The 11,772-nt window shown below is 40.4% G+C and overlaps 1 protein-coding gene across 1 annotated transcript; it reads right to left on the bottom strand.

The window, feature by feature from the left end:
- Positions 1 to 6,890: 6,890 nt before the first annotated feature.
- On the bottom strand, positions 6,891 to 9,022 carry cxcl18b (chemokine (C-X-C motif) ligand 18b). Its single transcript, XM_066661556.1, has 4 exons — positions 8,881 to 9,022; positions 8,268 to 8,388; positions 7,875 to 7,976; positions 6,891 to 7,388 (listed from the first exon to the last, which is right to left on the bottom strand). Exons 1-4 carry the CDS (start codon positions 8,945 to 8,947, stop codon positions 7,331 to 7,333), a joined length of 348 nt encoding a protein of 115 aa, XP_066517653.1. The 5' UTR covers positions 8,948 to 9,022; the 3' UTR covers positions 6,891 to 7,330.
- Between the last annotated feature and the right edge of the window lie 2,750 nt (positions 9,023 to 11,772).

Raw genomic sequence — 11,772 nt, forward strand, 5'->3', positions numbered from 1 at the left:
GTCCTGGAGGTTGTGGGTTCAAGTCCCGCTCCGGGTGACTGTCTGTGAGGAGTGTGGTGTGTTCTCCCTGTGTCTGCGTGGGTTTCCTCCGGGTGACTGTCTGTGAGGAGTGTGGTGTGTTCTTCCTGTGTCTGCGTGGGTTTCCTCTGGGTGACTGTCTGTGAGGAGTGTGGTGTGTTCTTCCTGTGTCTACGTGGGTTTCCTCCGGGTGACTGTCTGTGAGGAGTGTGGTGTGTTCTCCCTGTGTCTGCGTGGGTTTCCTCTGGGTGACTGTCTGTGAGGAGTGTGGTGTGTTCTTCCTCTGTCTGCGTGGGTTTCCTCCGGGTGACTGTCTGTGAGGAGTGTGGTGTGTTCTCCCTGTGTCTGCGTGGGTTTCCTCTGGGTGACTGTCTGTGAGGAGTGTGGTGTGTTCTCCCTGTGTCTGCGTGGGTTTCCTCCGGGTGACTGTCTGTGAGAAGTGTGGTGTGTTCTCTCTGTGTCTGCGTGGGTTTCCTCCGGCTGACTGTCTGTGCGGAGTGTGGTGTGTGCTCCCTGTGTTCGCATGGGTTTCCATCGGGTGACTGTCTGTGAGGAGTGTGGTGTGTTCTCCCTGTGTTCGCATGGGTTTCCTCCAGGTGACTGTCTGTGAGGAGTGTGGTGTGTTCTCCCTTTGTCTGCATGGATTTCCTCCAGGTGACTGTCTGTGAAGATTGTGGTGTGTTCTCCCTGTGTTCGCATGGGTTTCCTCCGGGTGACTGTCTGTGAAGAGTGTGGTGTGTTCTTCCTGTGTCTGCGTGGGTTTCCTCTGGGTGACTGTCTGTGAGGAGTGTGGTGTGTTCTTCCTGTGTCTGCGTGGGTTTCCTCCGGGTGACTGTCTGTGAGGAGTGTGGTGTGTTCTCCCTGTGTCTGCGTGGGTTTCCTCTGGGTGACTGTCTGTGAGGAGTGTGGTGTGTTCTCCCTGTGTCTGCGTGGGTTTCCTCCGGGTGACTGTCTGTGAGGAGTGTGGTGTGTTCTCCCTGTGTCTGCGTGGGTTTCCTCTGGGTGACTGTCTGTGAGGAGTGTGGTGTGTTCTCCCTGTGTCTGCGTGGGTTTCCTCCGGGTGACTGTTTGTGAGGAGTGTGGTGTGTTCTCTCTGTGTCTGCGTGGGTTTCCTCCGGCTGACTGTCTGTGCGGAGTGTGGTGTGTTCTCTCTGTGTCTGCGTGGGTTTCCTCCGGGTGCTCCGGTTTCCTCTCACGCTCCAAAAACACACGTTGGTAGATGGACTGGAGACTCAAAAGTTTCCGTAGGTGTGAGTGTGTGAATGAATGTGTGAGTGTGTGTCACCCGGCAAAGGACTGCCGCCCCACAGTGATTCTGGGTAGGCTCCGAACCCACCGTGACCCTGAACTGGATAAGCATTTAATGAATGAATGAATACTAAGTATATTAGCTCATTACACCCCTAAGAATGAAGCGGGAATTAACAAAGGATTTGAAAGGATTTAAAATCTTCCCCAGTGTTAATGCCTTTAATATTTTCATCATGGGACTTAGTACTGCAACCTTGCACATAGCACAATCATATTTTTTCACTGGTAAAAGGAAAATAGCGAATAGAAACTGCACAAATTTAATAGTTCCAGTACAGCCTCGGCCACAGTTGACTGCCAAAATGGCTGCGACAACAAACTTCTCGTCCGCCTGTTAATGACCGATAAGTAATTATTTTAATAGCTTTCGATGTTTCATTCTCAAACTCTTGAGATGTTTGATTCATAAGATCACCAGACTGAACAGTTATTACTAGGACAGTGGCATCAAATAATAAGTCATCGGCTTCTAAATGTGTTATTTGTCGTCTGATGTCTACAAAACCCCAGTAAAGTTAGTACTAAAGCATGTCAAATTACAACTACTCAGCATGGTTCAAGGGTCTTGGCCTGGTGTAAGATTGGGTTTAAATAGTACATCTCATTCTTTACCATTTCTGGATTCACTGACTTCAGTGGGAGTTTGAAAACTATGAAAGCACTGCTCAATCAGGACACCTGTGCAGATACTACACAGAAAGGATGTGTTGGGAGCTGCACAGTTTTGACAGCCACGTGTAGAGCCAGACTCGAAAAAGGGTGTTTGCATCCAGCAGTAATAATATTTGCAGTTGTGTCCTGCGTGAGGAGCTCATTGACACACCGTGTAATTCATTGCTGTGTTATTTGCTTCTCTTTTCTTTAGCATTTGGTTGTCTATAAAAAGACAGTTGTGAATTCTTGCTGAATTGATTGAAAACTGTGTTTTTCTCTGTATTCACACTGAACACAGACACTGCCACTCAGTCTTTCTGCCACTCAATGGCTTAACCACTGCGACACTCACCAGCCATGATGTCACATTCACACCCGCTATACTGGGAATACTCTAATAAAATATGTACAATTTCTCCTTCAGACCAAGCTCCTAACAACTTGTCACTGGTTTGTAGGTCATTGCTTCAACGTGTAAGCATTCATACTGTAGCAAAGAATTCAGTTTTCATTAATGGAGACAATTTTTCTGCTCAATCTAGTAAATATGGAATAAACAAATGAATTATTTAATATTATTTATATTCACCATTCATTTAAATCTCCCATTTCAGATCATTTCAATAATCTTAAATAAAGCTGGCTAAGTTTAAAATATATATATATTTATAATATATATAAAATAATACACAATAACGTCATCAAAATAAAACAGTAAAATGCTTCCAAAACTTTATTTAATATTTTCACACAGTCCAAAGAAACACAAATGAGGTCACATAAGCTTTTGATGAGAATATGGATTTAGGCTTATGTTTGTTAAATTTTGTTTTATTTTTTTCTGATTTTAAGAAGCAAAAATGATACTAGATTAATCCTTGTGTCAATTATGACTCCAAATTTAATCCATCAATGAGAGTGAACACACACACACACACACACACACAAACAAATGGTGCAGCTGGCAGCTACCTCTGCACCCAGGGAACTGTTGGGGTTTGGTGCCTTGCTCAAAGTGACTAGCCATGAATGTTAAGGGAAGAAAAAAAAAAACTAATGTTGCTGCCTCACATGCCTCTACCCTATTTTTCCTGCCGTACACTCAGCAACCTTCCAGTCCACAGAACACTTCTCTAACACTCTTGGATCATCTGCCATTCAAACACATGAACTCAAAGTTAATTAAATATAATTCATGTTGCTTACACGAGCAGGACATGGCCAGGCATGATCTCCTCTTACAACATTGACTTTTCCCATGGCAAATGAACACTACTTATTCCCATGAAGCTAACGTCAGATTCATTGTGCAACTTTCTTTTTCAGACAAAGACCCTGAAATCTGGTTGGAACACTATGAATGAAAAAATGTGTTATGCTTACATAGAGCCTCATGTCGAATTAATACAACATTTATCTGACTGTAGTCATTGCAAGACGACAAACCTAAAGCATAATAATTGAATTACAATGCTACCCCAGTAAACAAGGAACGTCCCTGGACGTTCAAAATAGGTCTAAAAGTAGTCTGTCCGTCGAGGACATATTTTAAACGTCAATGGACGTCCAAAATCCATCTTAATAAGTTAGTTAAGTGGTGACCAATCGATAACGTCAGTGGACGTCCAAAATGCGTTTTATACAAGTAATTTATTTCGGGACCAATTAATAACGTCAATGGACGTCCAAAATACGTTGAATAGTCATCTTTTCAATGTCTGTGTTTGGACGTCTTTTCAACTTTCATTTTCAACCTTAAGAGAACGTTGATTAGACGGCAGTCATTACGTTATTTCAACGTTGAATCAACGGCTAAATGTTTACTGGGACTGTTCTATGGTTGATTTACTCTCCCAAAATGTTGTCAATATTTCTCGTCTAGTTAGTATTAGCAAAATGCACACACTAGAATTTTTCACATTTTTCACAGTTTCACAATTCAAGGTTGGAACTATTTACCATAATTAACACATTTATTTAGATGTATAATTTAAAGATCTATACTAAAAGATACTTTAGCCCTTAAATTGAGTTCTTTAATGTGAAAGTATGTATGAAGACAATTTCTGATTAGTTAATTCTCTTGATGCTTTATTTGACTTATATATATATATATATATATATATATACATATAACTGTCAGTGCATTCATTGACCCACTTGGTTGTATTTAAGTAACACCTACAAAAAGTACAAAAAGTAACGCCTACAACATAAAAGGTGGGACAGCTGTGAAATATTAGTGAAATATTATTTTTTTAAAAAGGGAAGAGTAACATATGAATACATCATGACTGGAATAAAAGGATCTTCCCAAAATAAGTCCCAGTCTTTGTTAACAAATATATGGCTCACCACTTTGTCCCACTTTGTAAGAGAATTGTCAAAAAGAATTTAAAAGGACATTTGGCAAGATTGCAAGTAAATTAACGTATTTCACCATCTACCACACATTACATTACAAAACAAACCCAGAGAAATCTCAGTCCATATTTGGAAAGACTGGACACTACCGTGGGATGTGGATGACATTGGAGCCCTTGGTAATTCTTGAGAAACCATCATGTTTCTGTGATAAATATAGACACATTGGCTTGGGAGTACTTCAGAAAACTCTTTTCACTTAACGTACTCTGCCGCTTCATCAAACGTATCTTGAAAATCTGCTGCCCATAGAGAAATCCATACATCAGTTCTACGCAGAAATGGTGCTGTCTGGGACCAGACTTCTCTCCTGTGGTGTAAAAGACAGCAGGCGTGTATGCTGTGGTAGATTTTTCAGGTTGTTTTCAGAAAAATATGTCAAGGATTCCTGCCAAAGATAAAAGGCAGCACACAGACTTATCAGCAAACAGTACAAAAGCCAGTATATCGCACCGTAGAGGCATGCATCAGTGCCTAAAGTACCGGTCACTCACATAAACCCAAAATACCACTGATGCAGAAGAAACAATCAGCAATTCAGAGAGAAATCGAGGCGACATCTTTTCTCAGTAAGTAAATGGTTATTTCAGCAAGACATTGCCAGGCATCATTCTGCAAGTGTTACAAAGTGTGGGTTCATATACATATCATCTAAAGCATAATCATAGCATTTTAAACTATAAACAAATACCTATTAAAATGGGTTATTGCAGGCACCACATAATAAATGAGCATATATTTACAAAATACAGTCACACCACTTGAGCTGATGCTTAGTAATTTACATAGTAACACTGTGATTTTGCAGCTGCTTTACATTGTATTGTAAATATAGATTCCAAAACATTTTAACAACACATTTAACAAAGCAGTTCCAACTACCTAACCCTTGATTCTTTTAAAACTTTATCTAATCGACAGAAAGAACTATAAAGAAAAGATGTTCAATATTTTCTCTAAAAAACTCAAATGTAGAATTGGATGCCTGCAACTTATTCCAAACACATTGGGACAGATGTATTTACATCTTTTAATCATTTAGGAGTTGAGGATACAAATTGTTGTATTTTTGCCAGTGAAATAGTTGCTTGTTTTGGTTCAATAGACGACTTCTGCTACTCTGAAGGCAAGGTGAGTCAAGCACATGCAGCTGAGGCCTGGCCTTGTTAACAGGGACTTATCCTGAAGAAAACTCTCTAAATTCCCAATACATGCCTGCACTTAAGTAACCTTCACACACACTCGAGTCAACCATGTTGTGAGCACTTATGCACCAGTGTACTATGACAGAAGTTGGATTCTTTGCTTTTCTCTCTGAATGGTCCCTGTTGTCCTTGGCATAGAGACAACAATGCCAATTTTTTCCACAAAACAAGTGGTAACATGACCACAGACCAGGTTTCAGCTGTCTTTCAAACATTCAAAATGAGCCTAGACCCAGAGAACTCAGGTGTGTCTGCATGAAATTATGGCTTTTTGCTTGCACAACAGAGTTCTCGATTTACGTTCATGGTTACGAGTGGCCTGTTTTAAAGTACGTATTTAACCACTGTACCATGAAGCTAACATTTTCAAGTTGTTTGGTCTTGGGCTGGTGCAATGCTGTCTGGTTTGTACACATCTGCAAATTGATTGTTATGAGCTCCAGATCATTAGGGTGAGCTGGAAAGTAGATGGTGGTAAGGTCTGAAAGGTGATTAACAAATATTACAGTACGCTTTCGAATATAGCATGGCTGTGGGTGGATATTTTGGTTTAGAGCAACTTCAGATATGATTAGATTGTGATTAGGGATGGTTTCATGTAGCAAGAGACTGAACAGATTATCTCGATGCCGTGTTAATACTAGGCCCAGTGTGTGTTTCAGTGAGTGGGCCCAGTAACGTGAACCCTAGTGCAAGTGAACCCTAGTGCATTCAAAATGGATTCAAAAGCAATTTTAAACAGGTCTGGAATCACTGGCAATAAGGCCTTTTCTGAAGGTATAATTATTCTTGAGAGAAAATCAGCTAATTCTGTGCCTATAACTGAATTATAAATTGTGCTTAAACCACCAGCACGACCAGATGTATGTGTGCAACTCTAATAACTGAAGCCAGTGGAAGTGGACTCATTCAGGGCAATGTATTCATTAGGTTTGGCCCATTTCTGAAGAGAAATAAAGGAGTGCTTTAGATGCTAGAGATGAATTGAATGCTGCAGTTGCTGTTGCTTTGTGTTAATCGTGATGCGTTGGTGTTCATTCTAATTACGCTCCTATTACTAGTTTTTGAACATCAGTGATAATGAGACAGATGCAGTGCAATTCTGTCCTTGTTATTCTTAAGGTCAACTTGTTTTCCTAGTTATTCTCCTCACTAATATATCGGGTCTAGAGTGCGATGAGGGGTGAAAGGGTTAATAATGAAGTAAAGTGAAAACACTGTTGAAAGAACTGATGTGCATGGCTCAAGTGAGAAAGACTGAAACAATGCAGTGTTTGTACAAATCAGTAGTGTTGTTTATTGTATATTTGCATCATTTATACACAAACAATATAGGTTTCTAATAAATAAATATAGCAATATAAAAACATAAACATAAATACTGGCTGCAAGAAAAAGTGATGGTCTTTTTGTACATAAAATCTCTGTCAGGGCTTCTGTGATACTGCCACATTCGCTCTTAGAGTTCTCCGAGGAGGACTACATTTCAATGAAAAACATCTGCATCTGACAGTTTCTGGATATTCCATGGTTCCGGGGCTCATCTGACCTGCTGTGATTTCCCAACTGCACGAGAAGGGAGGTGCACACTCTGATAACAGCATTCCTATACACCCATTGGATTCTGGTTGCTCATGTGACTGCAGGAATGTCCAGCCCCCCACATTTCTAGGACTTTCCCACTGCTCACTCTCTCTAAGTGTTGTGTGTGTTTAATTTCACTTTCCCAACTGGCATTCAGAAATCTTGACTGTCTTCCTCCCGTCTTTGTTTTTGCTGTTGGGGTAAGAACAAAAAACAGAATCAGAATTTGAATATATGTATATTATAAACAGAAGTGAATGTACTGTGACAGCCAACTGTTTTTCTCATAACTTCACTAATGAAGGCTAAGGGCTTACTGGGTTTAATAATATTTATTTGATTTATGTCGTCCATGTGTCACATTCTTCAATAACAGTCCAGCTGTCGGTTTGCAGTGCATTCCTGAGCTAGTACTGTGCACTCCCCTAGAGAAAACCACTATGTCAGACTGTGCTCTTTGAGGACTATTTTCTTTACAATGTCCTCTATAGCCTGGGAGTACATTACAGCATGTTTTATGTCTTTTAATAAAACAATTATTAATTATTAATATTAACTCAACAGGTTCATGCAAGGGAATGTCCGTTGAATTCTACTAAACGTGTTGCCTGTCGTTATTAATGTCCCAAAAAATGCCTGCCCATAGAGTACTGAGGCTAGCTAAATCACAATGCGTACCTCTCCCAGCACTGCTCAAGGAGTTTGGCCTGTCTTAGGATTGGGCTGAGACAGCGCCTCTCTGTCTTTTCCGAATCTGGATTCACAGGTTTCAGTGTGAGTCTGAAAATCAAGGAAAGAAAATGTCAATCTAATGAACAATCATCAACATTCACAACAGCGGTGATGGCTTTACATTAATTAAGTGTTTGCAATAAATGTAATGCCCTGTGCCTTAATAAATAATAATATAATACAATAAGTTCAAATATAGTTAAAATAGCGGTCACTTGTAATCAAGCTGAAATTCTTCTAGAAAGTAGCTATTTAATTAGCAGTCAACAGATTCCTCCTATGAGGCTTCAGTGCCATTAACAGAGTCAAGTAGGCATCGAGAAGTTAAAGCACACTCACATGATCTCAACCTCCTTGCACAGGCTGTCTGGTGCTCTGATGGAGAACTCTTCAATTTTCCTCCAAGGATAAGGCTTGGTCAATGGTTTCAGACACTCACATCTGCCGGGTACTGCTTGGGCTGTGGGTCAGAGGGAAATACATGTATAAAGGTGTATAAAGGTACGATCATTGTAATCTAGTGGAAACTTCTCCTACACTTATAATAACCAAAAATATCCGCGTAATTCAATTTGATGAAGCCATTATTATGATTTCCTTTTAATGTTAATGTGATTATCACAGCGACAGCAGTCTTTATCTCGGTTCAGCTGCTTATGAAATTGTTAATAAGTGCTCCTGTAATTATGCATAACTTTAATAATAATTACGTACTAGTTAATGTATAACCAATGGTAATTAGTAGAAATGGATTAATTATTGACTAGGCTGCAGTTTACAGGGTTAAATGCAAAGATCAACAAGAGCATGTTTTTAATGTCTAATCCGTCTGCTTTTCAGACAATAATTTCGTCCACTCATTACATTTGCAGCCCTGTCAAAGCTGAAGGAAACTAAGCCTAACTCTGAATAATGAATTAAACAAAATGTGCATAGCATATGTCACACTTACCATAGCTGAGCTGGATGCAAAAGACTGCGGCCAGGACCAGGCAAAAAGTTCTCTGTGCAAAAGCCATTGTAGAACAGCCCCAAAATACAAAATGAAAGTCAAGAACTAAAAAAATGTAACTCCTAGAGTTTACAGCTTCTAGTGAAAGTGAGAAGTGAGGAGCAGAGGCTGGATCTAGTGCTTATATAAAGCATAGAGGAGGGATTTCTGGAAATCCCACACCTCTTTTGGCAAGCAAGTGGTATTCAGTGGAATTTCCCAAATCACTTTCTCTTCAATATACAAGAGGTGGGGGGGGGGGGACTGAAGCACTGAGATGAAGAATTCGAGTCTTTTGCTGAATATGTTGACTCAGAGTGCGTTGATTTCTAAACATCTAAGTCAACTTTAAGGTACGTAAATGCACAGAAAATGTGCACATCTGTTTCCTTTAGCATTTCTTAAAACAAGAGATTCCAATAGACGTCAGCCCCTCTGCTCTCCTGGGAAGGCTTTAGATATCAGAATTGATATCTAAACCACATTGACATCTGGTACTGATGTTGCTTGATTAGTTTTGGATCATAAATGCCAGTCAAACTCATCCCAGAGGAATTGGTTGGACTCGCATCACTCCAGAGAACACAGCTCCATTGCTGATGCATGATCCGCCGATACATCTGATTCATATCAAGTCATGCGAAGCACCTTCGACTCTCCCGCTACACAGGCTTTTGAAAAGACAGTCAGGGGAAAAAAATTGTGTTAGAAGATGGATATAGAGAAAATTGAACTACTAATAATTCTGAAAATCTTCATCAGATAAACCGTGCTTTCTCTTTTTTGAGATTAAGCTTCACAGATGCTTCAGATCTGAACCCCCTCAAGTATTTTATTTTTTTTTTTTATCAGAGTTTCCTCTGAAAAGATGTGCAGCAGTATAGAAACTATCACTGAAGTTAGACAAAACATAACCTTTGCACTAACCCCAAGCCCAGTCCTCAGCGCTGACTGTTTTCTTTTGCCATTATTTGCCTCTGGAGAAGCAGAAAATGTGGCTAATATTTAAGACTGAAATGTGCAGTATGTCACTGGAAATATGTTTGCCACCAACGAGAGGAGAATGTGGAAGCAGGAGCATTTTGACCTTTGAAAACATCTTAGGGTGTTTGTCCAAATCAAGGTTTTTGTTTTTTACATTGAGTATATTTGGTCCGAGAAGTTATGGTTTCAAAACGCAATTTAGCAAACAAACTAACAGACTTCCTGTCGTTTGGGTTGCATCTCCTTACACTTAACATTGATTGGTTAAGTATCGGAATGAACAGATTCTTTCAACTGTTTATTTGTGACTTAATGTCTGTCCAAAAACATAGTGAGCTGGCTAGTTAGGCACTGACTTCATAGACAGCTGTTAAAGTAGACAGCGTTCTAACGGTCGTCTGTCCTCATGAGGCGGATTATTGAAACGCTGTAGTTAGAGAGCGATTGCGTCACGGCTTGTTCCCGCCCACCGCACGCAACCGGTGTTTTACCTCAGCGGCTAGCGTCGCCTCAGTTTCTAATCTTCCTGTTCTATAGCGATTTTAATTATTTTTGCTCGGGGAGAAGAGCGAAATTGATGGGTGTTGTTCTGGCGTTACAGCCTGGGATTGCCTTCTCGGCTAAGGAAGTGTTCAATGCTGCCTTAAAATTAAAATTAAGATAAGATTAAAATTCGGCCAAATTAAGATATTTTAGTAGACAGCATAATGAGGTAGAACAGCGTACGTGTCGGGAGCGCGCACACTGTGACATAAAATGCTCTATAGTTAGACAGCTCACTAGGTTTTGGGACAGACACTTCAAGATATATCTTATATAAAACACAAACACCTAGGATACATTACATATCCTACATATTTAACAGCTTTTCATTTACATGATTGGTTCCAGTTGTGGTTGGGTAAATGGCTGAACTGTTTGCACTGGCTAATTACTGTTGCATCCCAATCCACATCAGTGTGTTCTTACAATGACAGTATTTTTGTATCCTATGTAGTGTGTGGTGATTGTTTACATTTTATTTTATTTTCCCTCCAGTAAATAACTCCGAAAGTTAATACTGAACACCTATTCAGTGATGAAGTAGTTTTCACTGAAGGAACACACGTTATTTTGGTTCGGACCAAAACTGAGCACTCTCAAACCAAAAACCAAAACCAGCATTTTGGCCTATTTACATTTACATTTATGCATTTGGCAGACGCTTTTATACAAAGCGACTTACAAAAGAGGATCTAACATTCAAACTACAGCACAATGTATACAAATTACCTTACATTAAGTGCAATATGCCAGGAAGTAATAAGTGCATTAAAGAAAGACTTTCAGTGGAAAAGATACTCTCAGAAGAGTTGGGTTTTCAAGGATTTCTTGAATGCAGAGAGGGTTCCTGTTGCTCTGATAGTGCTCGGAAGCTCGTTCCACCAGCGTGGTACCAGAGATGAGAATAGCCTCAACTGACCTGTACGGGGGGTTGGCCGTGTTAGTTGGCGCTCCTTTGAGGGCGGGCGCTAACGTATGGTTTTAAGAGTCTATTGAGGTAGATGGGAGCAGAACCAGTGAATACTCTGAAGGCCATCATTAGTGATTTATATTTGATGCGAGCAGCTAAGGGTAGCCAGTACAGCTCAGCTAATAGGGGCGTGACATGTGCTCTTTTAGGCTGGTTGAAGACCAGGCATGCTGCAGCATTCTGGATCATCTGTAGCGGTCTCACAGCACAGGCCGGAAGACCTGTCAGGAGGGCGTTGCAATAGTCAAGACGGTAGATTACTAACGTCTGAACAAGGAGCTGTGTTGCATGTTGAGTTAGATATGGCCTAATCTTCCTTATGTTGAATAGGGAGAAGAGGCACGATCGAGCTACAG

The sequence above is a fragment of the Hoplias malabaricus genome, chromosome 2, assembly GCF_029633855.1.
Source record: "Hoplias malabaricus isolate fHopMal1 chromosome 2, fHopMal1.hap1, whole genome shotgun sequence".
Classification (NCBI taxonomy): domain Eukaryota; kingdom Metazoa; phylum Chordata; class Actinopteri; order Characiformes; family Erythrinidae; genus Hoplias; species Hoplias malabaricus.

Excerpts from the sequence above, each read along its gene's own strand:
- cxcl18b (XM_066661556.1), bottom strand. The coding sequence starts at position 8,947 with ATGGCTTTTGCACAGAGAACTTTTTGCCTGGTCCTGGCCGCAGTCTTT. Across the intron at positions 7,977-8,267 it reads TGCAAGGAGGTTGAGATCAT|ACTCACACTGAAACCTGTGA; the intron begins GTGAGTGTGCTT and ends CTTGATTTTCAG. Across the intron at positions 7,389-7,874 it reads CTTGAGCAGTGCTGGGAGAG|CAAAAACAAAGACGGGAGGA; the intron begins GTACGCATTGTG and ends TTACCCCAACAG.